The sequence below is a fragment of the Euprymna scolopes genome, chromosome 24 (assembly GCF_053919585.1).
Source record: "Euprymna scolopes isolate OS-2025 chromosome 24, ASM5391958v1, whole genome shotgun sequence".
Classification (NCBI taxonomy): Eukaryota; Metazoa; Mollusca; class Cephalopoda; order Sepiida; family Sepiolidae; genus Euprymna; species Euprymna scolopes.
Genome location: NC_136505.1, coordinates 68038730 through 68059169, shown reverse-complemented (window position 1 = coordinate 68059169; position 20440 = coordinate 68038730). Strand labels below are relative to the sequence as shown.

The window sequence follows — 20440 nt, the reverse complement described above, 5'->3', positions numbered from 1 at the left end:
GTGACTCAAACAAATTACCGGTCTGCAAACCTAAATTGCTTAAGGAGTAGATAGGCTCTGTCTATCGCCGGCTTCCATAATCCTTCTTTGCCTATTAGTCAGGCGCAGAGACACTATCACAAGTGAATCGACAAAACGCTTAGTGGTAGATCTTGTTTCTTGTCTAGGGCATTGAATGCCGTTCCCCCACTCCCGACACATCCCACCCCTCAAAACTGGGCACTTGGGAGTGCTTGAGTGCCACGCATGCCTGTGCTATTAGATTGGGGTGATCTTCTTCTGATGGGCAAGGGTACCGGATTGACAGTTCTTTGCTGCTGTTTCCGACTGGTAGTGCAAGTGCCCTAACTCTTTGATAGCGCTTAGAGCGGCTGCACCATCAACAGTTGTATAATATCGGGATGTTTGTAGTGCCATGTCGCGCATGGAAAGGGGCCCTACACTCATCCCCGATGGGCTTTCCTCAGGCCACAATCCTGGTTGAAGAAAGGTCAGCTAATGGTCTACTTGTGTTGCATGTCTGATACCCTGCATAGCCTCTTTTTCAACTCCCCCTCACCTAACTGAAACTCTTTAAAACATGATGACACTACAATAAAAAATAAGCTTAAACCAGACCTAGGGACAAACAAATCCAACTTGCCTCCTCCTTTGAGGCTTGCATCCACTAACATCCGTGGGCTTAGAACTAATTTAGCTGATGTTGAAGCATTTCTCCTAACTAATACCCCGGATATCTTAGCACTAAGTGAGACTAACCTACACTCCTTCATCCCCTCTAACTACTTTAACATGCCTGGCTATTTCCCACTCTGCCGTAAGGACTCTGACAGACATATGCACAGACTTGGAGCCTACATTCGTAACACCCTCCCCCTGAATAGAGAAACAACCCTAGAAACGGACGATCAAGCCTTTATGTGCATTAGACTACACATACAACACAACATTACCTACTTTTATTTTTCTACCGCTCTCCCTCGACCCAGGACTGCACCATAATAAACAAAGTATCTGACAGCATAGAAACAGCACTCTCCCTCGACATAGCGCATCAGTACATGTATTTGGTGATTTAATGTTCACCACAAAAACTGGCTTGGATTCTCTACTCACACAAATGCAGCGGGCAGCACAACACATAGTTTTGCTATTTCTCACTCCCTATCACAAATGGTTACGTTTCCAACCCGTTTCCATGACCAGCAAGAACAACACGCATCACTTCTAGATCTGTTTCTGACTACAGTTCCCGAGGATTGTACAACAAATGCTGACAGCCCACTCGGGAACGCTGACCATGCAGTGGTAATGGTAGCAATCGCCCTAAATTCTAGACCCAAAACTGAGAGCTAGTGCTCAAAACAACGAGATATTATAAAAAGGATGACTGGAAAGCCATCAGAGATCTTATCAGAGATGCCCCATTGGGGAATATTTTTCTCTTCCTGCTGAACAGTGCGCAAATGAGACCACTGAATGGTTCAAAACAGCAATGGAAGCACATGTTCCCATGCGGAAATTTTATAGCAAGCCCTACTCTCCTCAATTGTTTACTTCGACTTGCGCAACTGTCATTGCTCAAAGGCAGCATGCATACCGACGATTTAACCGACATAAGTCCAGTTAAAAAAAAACAGAAGTATATAGAAGCTAGAAGTAACGTTAAGAAAAAAATGGCGACAGCTAAGAGGGAATTTACTGAAATCACTAAAAAACGCATCGAAGCCCCCAAAACTAGGAAATCGTGACTTCTGGAAAATCTACAACAGTGTAGTAAATAATGGGCAATCAATAATTCCCCCGCAAACCAACAATCACGAGGTTGTTCGCTTAGAAACCGACAAGGCTAATATGCATGCCAGCCGGTTTGCCTCGAACTCCACACTGGACCCTTCCAACCAACCCCTGCTTGACTTTTTTTTGCAGACAGACGCCACGCTAGACGATCAAAAAATCACCCCTGCTCAGGTACACGCTATCATAAAAAACCTTGACACTTCAAAAGCATGTGGACCTGATCTCATTCCAGCTGTGCTATGAAAAAAGTGCTTAGCCGAAGTAGCTCCAGTTCTCTCGAAAGTCTACAACAAATGCCTTAATGAATCATGCTTCCCGAGCTGTTGGAAAACCACTTTTGTGATATCAGTATTCAAGAATTCTGCCGAAAGAACTGACCCACCCAATTATCGCCCCATTAGCCTTCTCCCACTTTTCGCAAAAATATTTGAGATCATACTTAACCATGCTCTAGTCTTACACCTTACAGATGCTAAACTTCTGACTTACAAACAATATGGATTTAGACAAGCCCGTTCCACAGCAGACATCCTCACAGTAATCTCTGAACGTATATACCATTCACTGGACAAAGCGGGGAGGGCAGAACGGTAGCTCTAGATATAGCTAAGGCTTTTGACAGGGTATGGCACAAGGCTCTCCTCAGGAAAATTAAATCATACGGTATCACTGGTAGAATACCTGGCATAATTAAATCCTTCTTAGATAAGAGAAAACTCCAGGTTGTCCTCGACGGTCGTACATCTAAACAGTGTGATATAAATGCGGGAGTGCCTCAGGGGTCTATCCTTGAACATCTATTGTTCCTAATATTAATTAATGACCTCCCCGACAAAACTGCCTCTGAGATGGGTATATATGCTGATGACACCACACTCTATAACAGGCATGACAGGAAAACAAATGAACACATATCTAAAGAAATTGCAAAAATACTACAGGATTCCCTCCAATGTGTAGTGGAAAAGGGGCATAAATACATGGTCACATTCAATGCTACCAAGACTAAACTGGTTTCCTTCAATAATTACCAGAAACCTTCTCTGCCACCAATAGCAATGGCCAGTGACTCCCTGTCTGAGAGTACATCTTTCAAGCTGCTTGGCCTAACGTTCACAGGAAACATGAGTTGGAGCAATTATATTGAAAACATTGCCAGAGCCGCTGCGAAAAAGGTAGGCCCTCTCTACCGTGCTAGAAAACTACTGACACCTTAAAGTATTCTATACATCTATAAGGCCAATGTATGGAGTATTGTCACATTTGGGCTGGTGCATCTGCTACTAGTCGCTCGCCCCTAGACAAGGTTCAAAAGAGATTCGCCAATCTGATAGGCCCTGAACTGGCATTTAAGCTTCAGCTTGTGTCCCATCGACGAAACGTTGCATCCATCTGCCTGTTCTACACGTATTTTAATGGTGAATGCTCTGAAGAACTGCAAACACGTGTGCCCCCACGACGTAGACATCCTCGACAAACCTGACAGGCAGCTAAATCCCACCCCCACACAGTAGAGATCCCTATATGTAAAAGATCTTTCTACTCCAGTAGTTTCTTCCCCAGAACCGCTAGACTCTGGAATTCCATTCCAGGTTCCTGCTTCCCTAAATGTACTGACATGCAGGTTCAAGTGTAACGTGAACCGACATCTTGCTGCCCAAATCCCAACTAAGGGCCCCAGTAGTTGCTGCCCCTGATAGTAGCCCCCTACACTAAAGTGGCAATGTGCCTTGTTTGGGGAGAAAATGTAATAATATATATATATATATATATATATATATATATATATATATATATATATATATATATATATATATATATATATATAAATGATAGATATCTGGATAGATATATAGATAAATAATAGATCCGATGATATATATATATATATATATATATATATATATATATATATATATGAGAGAGAGAGATAATGTGACGTCTTCTGCAATGACGTAACAAACAAACAGTAATACGGCGTCCTTATATATATATATATATATATATATATATATATATATGTGTGTGTGTGTGTGTGTGTGTGTGTGTGTGTGTATACAAACATTTTATAATCAGCGTTTTCAGTTAAAAACGCTGCTATGAATTATTAGATATGACTTCATAGTTTATGACGTCATAACATATGATGACGTTATCTCTTTATATATTTATCGTATCCCTCCTGCTATGACGTATGTGAGCAAACTGACGTTATTCTCGGGTTGCCTACGCAAAGTTCGAATGTTTCAAAATATAACCGGTAGATATAACGCGCGGCTCCTTACAAACAGACTTCTTTCTCAAACTTTTCAACATTGCAAGGAAGAGAGAAAAGGAAAAATAGAAACACAACAACATATTGAAGAAGGAGTATAGCTCTGAAATATATTTGTGATGAATTTCAAGCAAGTAAAATATTTGTTTATTTTCCATATATTACGTTGTGGATGGCTTTCAAGCGCACTTGATGCGTATTTTATTCTTATAGATATATATTATGTATGACGTCATTTGCAATGACGTCATATGTGAACAAATAACCAAACAAATAGACAAATTTACGGCTTTATTACAATATGTATATATATATATATATATATGTGTGTGTGTGTGTGTGTGTGTGTGTGTGTGTGTGTGTGTGTGTGTGTGTGTGTCCTGCTGAGTCGTAGAAATTTCTAGGTTGGTATCTGGGTGCAAAATATTTCACTGGGAAAAATGCACACCTAATCTTCATTAAGATATGCATGTAAGAGAAAGAAACTCTGGTGTAAAAACCTGCGGCATTCTCTCCTGTGGCAGTCATCTGCACCGATAAAGGTACGCAGTAATATTTAAAAGTGGTGTTGGTTCTACACAAACCCTTCAGCACATTAAAACACATCATCTGTGTGGATTTTCCAGCAACTTAATTGTTTGGGCGGCAGCTCATACGTCGAAATCGACGGGAGAATCCATCATATATTATAATGTATTACCATCTATTATCTACTATCGTTGATCTTTTGTCTGCATTTGTATCACGTATAAACATTTTCTGCTCCGTGAGTTTTTTTTTTTTTAATTAATTCTTTGTTTCGATTTATTGTGAATTGAATCAATGAAATTTGGTGAGGTAACTTTTTATTGCTGAACATAATATATTAACTTTTAGCTGTGTATGTATCATCTTTTGCACGTATGTACACACTGATATTCTAACATGCCTACGAATTAAAATTTAATGGATGAAATGCAAATGTATAGAATTCTCCCCAAGATATTTAAACTGTGGACTTTTATTCATTATTCTCGGTATCTTCTCATAAATATTTGCATCATGTTTATTCATTAGCAGAATGATTATTTACGGACTTGAGTAGAAAAATACTATGAATTTCGAAATATTTTTCTGTATTTTTTCCTGTATTTTTTTCCTGGTTCTTTTATTCACGCATAATATATATATATATATATATATATATATATATATATATATATATATATATATATATATATATATATATATATATATATATGATCTCTTCTATACATTATTTTAATTGCAAGTCTGTTTTATTTGTCTACATTTTTGTATTTACTTTTCCTACTTATATATACTTATAGATTTTTTTCTATTGATATAAACTTATATTTCTGTACATTTGTAAACTACGTATCCGTTAGGTCATACTGTTATTGTTTTGTATTGGCATAATGCTATGTTTTTCCCCTTCGGGTAGAAACATTTCGCTTCGAAATGCTATGGCTTAAAGAGGCTTATTTTCCTTTTTAACCTTTAGGTGTAAAAGGAAAATAAGCTTCCTTAAGCTATAGCATATCGAAGCGAATTGAAAGTATGATGAAATAAAAAAAATATAATAAAGATTAATATAATTATAATTTCTCAGTTTTACTTATGTATACCAATATATATATAAAAAGCTAGCAGTATTAACTTTATTATAAATAATTATATAGTTTTATACATATATCCACATGTGTGTTCAAAGCAAATTTCTGTTATATTATGTGTAACAGTATCACATTTTAAACAATGCCTTGCATTTCATAATTTAAAGCAAATCATATATATATATATATATATATATATATATATATACATATATATATATTATATATATATTACATATATATATACATATATATATATTATATATATATTACATATATATATATATATATATATATATATATATATATATATATATATATATATATATATAATGATTCCCAGACAACAAATATGTTTCATCTTTCTAACAGGAACCTGTAAGGAACTCTGTACTTACGTAACTGTCTCTCAGAATTTGGTTTCTCATTAACGGGCTTCCGTCTACAGTGATAGCTGTCAGATTCTCTGTTAAACCATAAATAAAAATCGTATCAAACATCAAACTGTCTGCTTCACGATAACCGTTGCGTTCCACCTGGATTGTCAGATTCCCATCCTGAAATTATGAACAAAAAAAAAAATTCTATGAAAGAAAAAACTTTCTATCAAACTTTACACGATGCAGTAGTATCATAAATGTTATACTATTATATCTGTGTTCGTCTCATAGATACGTAGATATAGATATCATCATTTCTCTAAATAAAAGACGATATGGTATATTCGTAATGAGCTAATACATTTACATAAGATACTCACCCGTCTGCCGCTTTTGTTTAAATCCAGATAATGAGAACTTAATTTCACGACTTGATATGGTGTTTGTAATATTTATTTTTTTAATTAGAGGATTAGTCCCAAAATATCGAGCTATTATGAATCTTATTGTTTAGAAATTATACTTCAAGCACATGCATGCATCTATATATATGTATACATATATATATATATAGTTTATATATATATATATGTATACATATATATTATATATATATATATACTGTGGAAGCAAAATCAAGACTTCAAAAAAGGTGTCGATAGCAACAAAAACTGTATTTCATTTTACGTTACAATTGTTTCCATGCCCGGTCGAAAATTTCAAACATTATATCGTTTGTAAGTGATACCATCTTCAAATCAATAAAACAGCTTAACAATAAACTAGCAATTATTATTTAAAAATTTAATTAGCAATTTGGGGACTGGAAATAAATTTAAATGATTTTGTCATCTGACATCTTAAGTGTGTAGAATCCATGTTGGTGTATTTATTTATTTACTTTACTCTTTGTTCTAAATGATTTTACCTATAAATGCAGGGGTAGACATCTTCTCATCGGAGTGAAGCACATTTGTAGCCATTGGGGGTGTTTTGCTGTCAGAATAATAATTAGAGGACATATACCATTTTGTCTAGATACCCAAGAATACAACACACGCATTATAATTTTGGATTTGAAGACATAAGCAACCCAAGTTGTTATTGGATTAATAACAGATGTAGGTTAAACCGATGGGTAAAAACCAGTTTTTTAAAGATTAAAAACATAATTTATATCTTTCATTTGTTAAATAAGCTATTGTAGCCCGTTCTAGATCTGTTTAATTAAATAATTATTAAATCACAGACGCGTTCTAGTAATCACTAGACCGAAAACATCAAACTGCCTGAATTATCTCCCTTTAGCTGTTATGGAAAATATTATCGACCTCTTTTCCAACAGAATTAACTATTAGCAATAAAAAAACACGTGAACACATATATAAATATATCCATTCACATATACACATACATATATACATTTATATATATATATATATATATATATATATATATATATATATATATAGCATTTTGTCTCCGACGATCGCCTGATTCAATCTTCTCAAACAAGGGATGGCAGTCGGAGACAAAATGCTAGCAAGCAAGAAAGCCTCACATAGGTTTATAAGTACATGTATATTTGCATATAGTGAAAAAGAATTCCAATATAGTGTTCGATTAGTATCTAACAGCACTGCGTATGATACCGGATTTTGTAGAAGTTTTGTAATTTCAATATGTTTTTCTAGAAAAGATTATAACAAAAGACTGAAACCGTTGCTGACAAAATTTACAGAAAGTAAATGAAATTTTACTTTTTAATGAACTTTATTTTCCCAGAAAATATGTATATCTGTCTTAGGCATTTATTATTTGAACGTTAAGTCTATTATCACATATTACGTATTGTCAATATATCGGTGTTGCATAATTCTCAACAGATAAACAATCCAACGCAATATCCCGTAGATATATGAATAGATTATATAAGATATTTTTCTGTTCTACATTATGTGTGACGCATTTCATCTATAATATAAATGTCATCTGTCTGTTAAATGTCTGTGTGTAGGTATTATGTATGTATGTATGTATGTATGTTTGTATGTCTGTCTAAAACATTTGACAGACGCGTCTGAACATGACGAGACTGGTGTCGCTTTAAATCTATACCTTTCGGACGAGAAATATCAAAAAATTGGCCTCAAAATGAATTCCCTTCACTCTCAACGGGGCAGTTTTCTACGAGAAAGGATCGTTTTTTTTTCGCAGAAATTTTCGAAAGTCATCTACTCTTTATGATTGACTAGCCTTAATTTTGACATTCATAACTTCCGGTTTTTGATGCTCTTAACAGCAAAGACGTCACTTTTTTCACGTCCGTTTCCTTCTCGGCGGTACGGGTTCTAGTCTGCTTGCCTACTACCCCCTTTTTGCTCAACACACACCTCCACACCTGGGAACTCCGGACACTCAGGCTAGTCTAATGATAAAGAACGAGGATAAGATTTTCATGCAATCGGTGATTGAATAAAATAATGAAATAAGATATTTTTCCAAAGTAAGATGTATTTCTACACTCTAATTACTACGGCTATGACAAAAGAATATTCTTTTCATTGTTTTGACTCTCGAGTATATATCCGACACAATTAAACACAGTTAATCAATTGAGAACCACATCCGTCTAACTAAAGACAAATAAGATATTTGCTGATATATGCGCGAGAGTCAAAATAATAAAAAGAATATTCCCTTGCCATAGCCCTACTAATGACTTAGCAGATTCAACTAGTTTTGATACCATCTGATATTCGCAGATGCGCCTGACAGAGTGACTCGAATGCGTGAAGACGGCATTACATGTTTCTCATACTTTGTTAAATGGCGTGTCTACGGTAAGAAATACGCTTAACAAGAATACGTTTTACTATTGACAGGTTTTATACTAGAGGCATTTAATACTATGTAATCACAAGCAATTTATACGATACGAATCTGTACGGTTAACGAAAGAAAATGCTGATTTAAACTTTCCATCGGTCGCGATCTCATGATCTAAAAGCTCTTATAGAGTTATGAAGGTAAAATAATCGTTTTTAGCATTTATAGATTTATGGTAATATTCACCGATTAATTTAAATTTCAGTAAAAGATTCAGAATGAGATTAGAAAGATGAAGGAGCCAACCACTTATCACTGAATAGACTGTTTAAACTGCATTATCTGTAATGAATGTTTTTCGTGCCTTTTCATCCAATTAATATCGAAGCGTCCAGCTTGTGAACAAGATAATAGATAACGGAACTTCCGTTTAACTATAAGGCAAAGTATAATTTCTCATTATGTGTAATTTACACATAAATAATCAAAAATTCATCGACAACCAGTGATAATATTCGGTTTAAAGAAGATTAACTTAATAACTGTTTTTTTTTTTTTTTTTTTTTTGCAACAAGTGTTATATTGCGCTGTATACTTGCTTAAAATAAGTATTGTAATATTTTTATACTTTAAAACAGAACAGTATACAAAACAGAACAGTGTCCTTAATTGTGGAATTTTATTGACGAATTTGATGATTTTAAAAATCATTTCATAGGCAGGATTGGTTATTTGTTAAAAACAGATTCATAACTGATTGCTTACATAATACCATTATTTATCAATATTTATACAGATTTCTTTATAAAATGCGACAAATTCAGTTTATTAGTATGTATTTGCTTCCTCGCGAAAGGAAATTGTGACACAAAGTCGTTTTAATGTGGGTTTTAATCAGCTCCCCGAAAAAGGTACAGGGGGCACTTTGTTTGGGATCCAAAATAACAATTGCCTCAATATATCGGGGTCCCCCTTCATTAACTGAGACACATTACCTTAAGAGTAGCATCGGAACAGATACTGCACTTTCAGATGTTAAATATTTTATTTGGGCTAAAATTACACTGCAAGTTCTACTGAACAAAAAACTTAGGCACAAGGCCAACTCAAAAACTGGTAAAATGGGGGTCGTTGGTCATTCTTGTCACTCCAGAACTAAACACAAGTTTCTCTTAGCTAGTATCTTCTTTCACCATAATGCCACATTTACCCTTTCGTACTGGTGGGGCATCCTACTTAGAGCCCAATTGTTTAAAGCATTGTTTATTTACGTGTAAAAAATGATAATGGTACAGGTCTGAAGGCAACAGGCGAAAGTGAGGAACGCACAGTATTATCAAATTAATCAAGTAAGAGAAAGGCATTCTACAAAGAATAACTTCCTGTTAGGAAAGAATAAGCGTAAATATACTTGTGGATGAATAATCATTAAGTAACAAATTAATTTCAAATCCCTCCACGTATTCGTAAAATGCAGGTTCGACTTTGATGGAATATATATTAGTATTTTGAAACAACGCAAGATATCATTTGTGTGACATTTATTATAGGCAAAATGTTAAAATTAAACTTTCTTTAAAATTGAGGTTTGACTGATCCCAATATTCTCAATGTCTTATGTATGAGTGGCGGCTATTAAATTTGCCAACACACCCCTTGAATTTTACTTTGAAGTTGCTTATTTTTACGAGCCTTAATTTCATTCTATGTACAATTCTGTGTTTCTCCTATAAGAATAAGAATAGATGAGTAGAATATAAAATACACATTAAAATAGGCACTTCGCTTTTCACGAATTTAATTCAGCTAAATAGATTGCCGGGATCTGTTTGTGCTGTTTGTGGAATCTATCATTTTTACATTCTTGCAATCATTGTTTACAATCACAATTCTAAATCTTTTTTCTATGTTTCTTCTTACATTTCTGTTATTTATTTCCTCTTAAAATGAGAGATACATTTTCGAATCTCCATAGAGTAAGGAAAGACTATATTTAAATTCTGTTTTTTTTTTACATTTATTAATTTAATAAATGATATATATTTCTTAACAGTTTATTTGAATTCTTTCGTATAAAAATGTTCTATCAAGATGAAATAGAATTGCTAATATTCCCAGTTTACTATTCATACAGATATGTGTGTATGTGTGTCTATATGGGTGGGTGTACGCGCACAAACATACAAACACACACATATATATGTATATGTATATATATATATAAATGTGTGTGTATATATATATATAAATGGGTATATATGTATATATATACATATACATATATATATATATATATATATATATATATATATGCTCGTTTTGAATTCTCATAAGCATTAGAATTTCAGGTAAGTAAGGAGTCCATAACATAAAATTAGGACGTTACAACAAAATTATAAGAGTTTAATCAACATAAAGGAATAAGAAAGGAAAACGAAACTAAACGTTTCTTAATTTTTATAAAGTATAGGCAAAAATAACCGACGCTTAAATGCAGTTGTTTAAGAATGCCTGAAAAACAGAAAATACACGTGATACGTAAATATGTATAAACTTATCTCTCTCCCTATATATATATATATATATATATATATATATATATATATATACATGCATATATATATATGTGTGTGTGTGTATGAATATATATATATGTATTCATATATATATATATATATATATATATATCATTTTTTATGTAGACAAATATTACATAGTCGTTACATTAAACATGCCAATGTTGGGAGCAATTGGTTCATTAAAGAAACTAAAAGTACCTCGTTAGGCGACTAAAATAAAGTGTATCTCCTAGTACAAAGAATCTGGTTCTTAAATGAAATAAGTGAAACATTTTTGTTTTTACGAAATAAAATATTAAATAGTCAACTTGAAGTGGGAGGGGTGATATTATGTGAAATTTTAGACTTAAAAATAGAAGGCGATGTGGAGAAGGATGATGACACATGGTTGGAAGATAAAAGAGAAAGATAAAAAGTGATAAAACGAAAAAGAAAGTAGCAGTTGAAAAAAAAGAAAAAAGGAGGAAGATGATAGAAAGAATAAAAGAAAAATAAAAGGATAAAAAAGAGGAAAAAAGGAGAAACGAAGGACATAAGGAAGACAGAAGGAGCCAGCATATGTACATTACATTACTATAAAAAAAGGGGAGCGGTAAAAGCAATATGCCATTTATATATATATATATATATATATATATATATATATATATATAATTATTTTTTTACTATAATAATTAATATATATATATATATAATTATTTTTTTACTATAATAATTAATATATATATATATATATATATATATATATATATAAAATAAATTTTGAATATTGCTTTCACCTCTAACTTCAGATTTAACAGCATGTCAAAGAATAGATGCACTGGAATAATGACCAGCTTTGAAAGAAGGAATATCTGCTTTACTACATTCTATTTTGGTATCTTTAACTCCGCCCCCCCTATTTTTCCTGATGAGGAGACTTTTTTTCAAGAAAATCTTTCATCAAATTATTGTTCAAGACATATTGTCTATTTCAATAAAAAACATCGTTTCCTAAACGATCGAACAATCTATTGATTTTTTGTTTTCCTATTGAAACCGATTTTAATTCAAAATCATGAATAGGTTTTCTCAATATTTAAATAGCTCTAGGATATCTATACCTATCGAGCTTATTATATATCTACAGCAGTTTTCTTTTAATTGTATTAATACATTTACTAGTACATTAAAATAAACTCTTTAGAATCCATGTATAATTCTCTCTCTCTATCTATCTCTCTATCTCTCTCTTTCTCTCTCTCTCTATATATATATACACGGATGGCTCATTAAATAAGGCGCAATGTGTTTTAACTTTAAAATACAAAACTTTGAAAACGACAAAATATGGAATGGTATAATTAAAACGGTGGAGTTGTGTGGTACTATACAAATTAAACTTTCGTTTTCTGTGAAGTAACATCCTCCAGCTTAACTATAGTAATTGAACCATTCCAACAACTTCTGGAAGGTCCCATGGAAGTCTTCTTGTGTTAACCTATTAATGACCTTTTCACCACCGCAATTGTCTCATAACGAGTCTCTAAGATTTTCCGTGTGTTTAAAGAATAATCAAAAATCACAGTAAGCAAGTCTGGACTATAGGGAGAGTGATGAACTGTTTGATGCCCATCTTAGTCAAATAGTCTGTGACCAGCATAGACTTGTAGTCTAGGGATTACTCCTGGTGGAAATGCTACCGACTCAATTTAAACGGGTCTCTTCTGGCGGAATGTTTCATGAAATTCCCTTTCAACCTCAACATAGTATTCCTTGTTGGCTATCTGTCCACTGCGAACTCAGTGCATGTAAACCATTTCCGTGTTGTTTTAAAAAGGACTAATAAGATTTTCTAGATGGATTTACTATGTCTGGTCTTCTTAGGTTTGAGAGAGTCAACATAGTTTCGCTGGGAAGCCTGTCAATTGTTCTCAGGGTCATAGAAGTAGATATAGCTTTTATATCAAGTCGACAGAGCAGGAAGAACTGCAGGGTGTGAATTGATCAGTTCGACCATTTTCCTGCAATCATGACGTCTTCTTTCTAATTTTCTCCGAGAACACTTGGGGCACACTTCCTGCAAATCTTCCGCATCTTTATTTCCTCGCGAATAATTGCGAGTACAGAACCCACACTGACCTCAAACTGTACACTTTTTGTTCCGATAGACACATGACGGTCCTTATCCATGATTTTTTTTTAGTTTGCCAATCAACTCTGATGTGTTTATTCTATTTTCACCACAAGGGAGATACAGTGCCACTTTGATGAAGTGGGGCTGCTATCAGAGAAATAAGTTGGAGGGATACTATGTAGGGAGTTGAGCAGCAAGACGTCTGCTCACAATACACCTGAACTTCTGTATGTCAGTAGAGTTGGGAAAGTAGTAATCTGAAGGAAGCTTCAAAGTCTAGCAATTCTGAGAAGCACCTATTAGAGTAGATTTTCTTACTTCTAGAGTGCACTACTGTGAAGGGGTGGAATTTTGCTACTTGCCGGTTTGTCATGGGTATTTACGTCGGCGAGATAGAAAGGTTTGTAGTTTGTAGGGCATTCACCGTAAAAATACTTGTAAAACAGGCAGAGGGATGCAACATTTCGTCGATGGCAAAAAGGTTGAAGCTTTGATGACAATGTAGGATATATCAGGTTGGCGACTCTCTTTTGAACCCCGTCCAAGAGTGAAAGACTAGTAGCAGATGGGCCAGCCCGAATATAACAACAATACTCCACATATGGGCGAATAGTGGTCTTGAAGAGATACAGGATACTTTCAAGCGTAAATAGATTTTCAGCACATTAGAAAAAAGCTCACTTTCCTCGCGACGTTTTGACTTCTATGAACTACCACACTCTTCATAATCCCTCACAGACTCCCTATCTACCATGAGTCTGTTATGTTACTCAATAACTGATACACTATTCATGCAAGATAGTGCAAAAGCAGTCGGAAGTATTCTATACGTTTCCGTAGACGTTTTCTAAGTTTAAATCCGAATTTTAGTACAGATCGTTTCCTAATGTGCCAACGTCTAGATTGCCCTTTTGATATTTTGACAATGCAATTTTGTTGGATGTATTCAAATCCTCGCTGTATCTGTTTTAATCAGAAAAATGTGCCAGTCATCTCATAACATATATAGCAATAACATACATAATTCTCAAGAGTCTACAACAATTTAATATTTACATTACGACTCATACATAAGCCAGAATATAGCACTTGTTTCTGACATGTTATGTAACGAGTGAATATTTCAGTTTAGCATTGAATGAGTTGCTTATTAATTTGAATGTTCACTTTAAAACAGAACAAGATTCATAAGATGTATTTTATTGTGACACATGTTCGTTTTCTCCTAACTTTCTGCCGCACGTAAATCTATTGCATGAATGGAAAATAATGGTAAGAATAAAATAACCAAAGATAAACTTGCATAAATTTAACACTTCTAAGTGCATTTATACAATAAGAGGTGTATAATAAACAATACTTGATGTAAATGCTATTGAATCAATTTATTTAGAAGTGTTGATGCTATGTTTATTTTTAACAATTATTTTATATATATATACGGTTAAGCAACATCGTGATAGTTGGTATTTGTGAGTGGCTCAACAATATTTTGTTTATATTGGACTTTAAAATGGCCATATTGTAGTCAACTGATAAATTGTTGTAATAAGATGAGATTTGGGTGCGGATGTTTTGTAGGAAATGGTGCCGAAAAGGAAACTAAGTTTAGCACACGTGAAAATAACAATTAATAAGAGAAAGACACCAAAAGAGAAAACCGTGTTGCCTACTTTATTTTATAGTCAGTTTCTATACTCTGGCATGACAGCAAACGTTCATCTTAGTAGCACTATCCAGATGGTTCAAAGATATGCTCACTTATTTCAAGAAAATGTATTTCACATATATATGTGGCCAACTTATGTAGGGCATAACTATATGTTACTAGAGTAATGAAGTTGCATTTACAGACTGCTTCGAAAAAGAACCATGCTTAAAATTAGTTCTATTAAAACGAATTACTTAGAAACGTCCGCAATCTAAAGATATTACAATCTTTGTCTTTGAGAAAAACATCAGATTCAAATCAATAAAAATAAAGACTGCGGCATAGCAACTTCTTAGCATTAATGCTTCCATCTTGCCATGGGGAATTTGCCCTGCAACAGATTAGTTCAAGTAAAGATAAGCATTTAACTCTGGAGGAAATATAACAGGAATGATAAACGAGAATTTAAAAAGCTTAGGTCAACATATAAAAGGAAAGTAAATATAATTATAATACATGATCGCTTTTTACTGTAATGTTTTTTGCAATGATAGTATTATACTAGCAATACCCATTAAACGTTCACGATTGTTCCCAAATTGTTTTAACCCAGGAGCAGTGTATGTAGTTACAAAATTTACTCGCATGATACAGGTATAGTTTTACTTATATCATTACAGCTTATATGCATTAAAGTAAAACGTACTTTTTAAATGTTTTGTTCAATGTGAAAGATGAATATGTTTTAAATAAAAAGACATATAAATATTTTCATTTATGAAAAAAACTAGCTTGTAAATAAGTGACGGGCAGGCAGTCAGACAACATCGTAATGATCCGTAGTGCTAACAACTGGTATAATTTGATTATTTAACAAGACCGCTCAATAAGGATTTGTTTACATTGGATTTGAAATCTACCATGTTATATTAAACAAGGTTAAAACAATGTGGAAAGACGTTCGTCTTTCTTGGAAAGAACCTCGGTTCATTGGAACTTTTTTTTTTTTAGTTTTAGGCACAAATGGGAAAGGTAAGAAGAATCCTCGACAGGGATTGTAATTGATAAGTATTGCGAATATTTTGCCTGGCCGGGCATTATTTGATAATTAATTGAGCACACGTCATGAAAATAACAAAAGAGCAGAGAAAGCTTCGCAAAGTATATTCGATGGAAAAGAGGACGCGAGCAGGAGACAAGAATATCGTCGACTATGTTTCGATGCCAGTGTTGAATCCTGTCAACGCAGCATATGGTTCTCTAGGCACACGTGGAAAGCGTACTCCATCTACCATCGGCGGAGTCACATTCAAAAATATATTTTATATTTATGAAAGTATAAAGTATAGTACAGTATAGTTATGCACACATTATTCGAAAATTAGCAAAAAACCTGATTGATATATAAAGATATGTTATATAAAATTACAGTAATATGTCAGGTAGCTATCATCGAGTGAACTTTACTCGCTACTTTCCGAAATAATGGAAATTGACCCATTAATATTAATATTAGATAACTGCATATAGCTACCATAGATTACATCAGATTGACAAGAAAGTATTTGCGGTTTGCAACATTTAAATTCAGATGGAAAACTATTGACATGTGTTTATTTATCGGAAAAATCACCATCAAAATAAACACATATTTGCCAATGCAAAACAAATGTATTTATGCCAGTAACGGGAAAATCTTGCGTTCTGATAAAGTCACTAAAAGCGTTTATATATCGCTTAGGTTTTTGAAGCATTTCTCACGTAGAAAGTTGTCGAAATGCTTCAAAAGACGTAGTCGGTTGGTAAGAGGTCTTCAACGTATATCGGATGAAGCAGAGTTTCGTAGCCCAATCTGTTCATCTTTTTAGGGCCAGTTAAGCAACGTCCGGTCGTGCATTGTTGTGGAAAAGAATTGGAACGTTTCTGTTGTCTAATGCTGGGTGTTCTTGCCGAAGCTACTTTTGTATTTCATCCATTTGTTGACAGTACTTCACCGTCGTAATAGTTTCGCCTGTATTAGAAAAAAACTGATGGATGAGACCGGTCACAGATCACTAAACAGTCAGCCTGAACTGTTTTAGTGCAACTTTAATTTCGGGAAGTGTCGCCAGTTGTCGTAAAGACCCCACTTTTCATCACAAGTAACAACCGGGTCGAGAAACGGGCCATTCTTGTTGCCTAAAATAAGGGAAGATTAGACTGTATAAGTGGGTTTCATTTGGTGTTCGTTTAATTCGTGAGACACACGAAAATTTTAAAAAACGTCGTATACATAACGTCTAGTGCAGAAGCATATTCTCGAACAGTTGTGCTTGGATTATCTTAAACTAAGACTCTTAATTGATTGTGCCAACACCGATAACCGACTATCGCCCTCTTCAAGATTGCGATTTTCAAGACTCTCGTCACCAGCACGAGATTTATGAAACAATCGTTGTGGTGGGCGTCACATATGGTTCCTGGGTCAAACGATTCATTGACATTGGGAGCTTTTTTGTAAGTCTTCAGCCTAGATAGAAATGAAATAAGAAAATTGTGGGAATTTGCTTTTTTTCCAACTTGTATTGAACGTTTTGAAAAGATAAGAAAATTGTTTTAAAACAATTGGAAATCAACCTATTAGATAGATAGAGCAGAAAATGCTCTTTAAAATGCTTTATGTAGTAAAGGCATTATAACGTAAACTTTTTTGAAAATGCATCATTTGAAATCCAATTTAAAAATTCCGCAATAAGAATCTTCTCAATTCCGCATTTTCATGCATTATATATATATATATATATATATATATATATATATATATATATATATATATATATATTATACGTGTTTATCCGACAAAAATGATGACTTCGAAAGTAAAGGATATTGCCTCATGAAAAAAAAGCATCCGGAAATAACGAAAATTCCCTCATAAAAAAGTGAAACATACACATATGTTCAATAATAGTTTTAACGAATTGAGTAAATATTTAGTTAAGAAATGACAAAATAGTCTCGTTAATACAAATTAAATTTTCGCAAATATCTGGAAATCAGGTATCTTCGAAGATGTTTTAAATTAAGCATATTGCTTCACATTATGTTCGTCTTTTATTAAGTAAAACATTAATGTGGTATTAGTAAGAATCACTGGATTTCACGTGTACGATATTTCAATTTCCAAGATAATTAAGTTTTCTAATTTTATTCTTCTACCTATATATTTAAATAGATCCTTTGATATGCGTATTTTATTGTTTATTTTTATTCAATGCAAGAAATGCATATGCACTTTATACTGGATATATTTCTACCAGAAAAATGTTGCATATTGTACGTAAAACATTCATATTTATGAGAAAAACATTTTGATGATCAAATATGATTGTTGCGGATTTACTCGTAGATTTTTTTTTATCTTATCTATTTCTTTTCGTTCTAATGTATACGCTGATATACGGAATAATAACGTTGGCAAAATTCTTCAAGTATATCCACTGAAGTTAAACAACATTGACTCTAGTCAGTACTAAAATGTGTGACCATTTAGTAATTCTAAAGCATGTGTGTTCTCTCTGCTTATTTTGGCATTGTTTTCAGTACGTGTTAAGTCTCTCCTTGCCACAGGACACAAGCAGTACCGATTCAGGAGATGTGTTATTTAGGATTGCGCAATCCCTGAGTCAAAATTACAAGCGCAACTACTCATGCATGGGTGTGCATTGTCTATTTAGACTGAATGGAGACATTGCATTGCATACGTTGATTGATTGTTTAGCTCTATTTCTCCATATAATGTCCCGACCACTTTATATAGACATTAGAGGAATTACCTTTTTTAAGGAGGAATGATTTAATCCACTGTGACAGACCACATGACTGTCCACCCTCCATCTCATGGAGCGTATTCTATAATATATTGGATTTGTCATACTATTAAAATCAAAAGTCCGGAAGGATCAACAAAATATAGAGCACACCATGATTTGGAAGATTAATCATATCCCGTGCAGTAATTTCTCAAAGTTCGATTACAGTTTGCATTGCAAAATCAATCAAATATCAATGTCAGATCAACAAAACTTCAAACGGGCACTAATACTAATGAGAACGTATTTTAAAAAATTGAGCTGCTCTTTAAAATAAACCTGCTTTATTGTATGTATCTTCTTCTAGTGATTATGTATGTTGAACCATAAACAGAATGTTTAAATACATGACTTCAATTGCCATTCAATACTGGATTATACCCGGTATATATATTTGAAAATTATGTTCACTTCCTTCAATATTTAAATACTATGGGTACCCACTGTAAGGATGACTGAGCGTGGAATTTTAAGGTAAGAGTTAAGGAATCACAAACCGCACATATCTGGTGTCGGCTTTGTTAAATGTCAGTGGCAAGTGGTGATTAAGGGCGACTGGAAAGAATAGCAAGATCAGCAGAGAGTATATACAGCGTCTAGAACTCCCAAATATGGTACTAGTCAGTCTGAACCTTACTTCAGTGATATGACGGGAATTAGTGGGTAAACCTGATTATTTTGAATATATTTATCAACACATGCGCACACACAAACATAAATATGTGCATATATATGTGTATGTATGTATCTATCTATATATATATATATATATATATATATATATATATATATGTATATATATATTAAATACAATACTCATCATGTTTTAAATTAAAAATCAGTTACAATAGAATGATGTCGATTTCAAAGAAACATGCTTAAATATCTCAGAAGAAAAGTATAGAACAAACTAAGCGCATGAAGCAATAATTATTTATAAGCGGCAAAATCAAAAGAGATTTTGAAAACATAAGTTCAAATATGTCTAAAGCAATAACTGTTTTTTCACGATGATTGTTCCAGCGACTAACAAATTAAAATGGAACATTGCGTATGAATGGGTATAACTACACTGAGCGAAAGTGATAGAATTTTAAATCTTATTCCGGAGATATGAATTTTAATTAGCATTTATTTTTTCTGTATTTTTAAGACAATAAATATGAATTATATATTTTTGAATCACATTAATGCATGTAAGTGTTGGTGTCGGAGGTAGTGAGCATATTAAGCCAATGCAAAACAGCATACTCATTTAAACACACATGCATAAATTTATACCTACGAATACACAATACACACACGCACACACACACGCATACATATATATATATATACACTCA

The 20440-nt window shown here is 33.5% G+C and overlaps 1 protein-coding gene across 1 annotated transcript in view; it reads right to left on the bottom strand.

Annotated features, from left to right (window-relative positions):
- The window catches only part of LOC145246762 (sucrase-isomaltase, intestinal-like), a 1547717-nt gene that overhangs the window by 86646 nt on the left and 1440631 nt on the right, over positions 1-20440 (bottom strand). The window contains exon 23 of the mRNA XM_080108534.1: positions 6090-6248. Coding sequence (XP_079964660.1) covers positions 6090-6248 — 159 coding nt within the window. The remainder of the gene's footprint in view (positions 1-6089; positions 6249-20440) is intronic.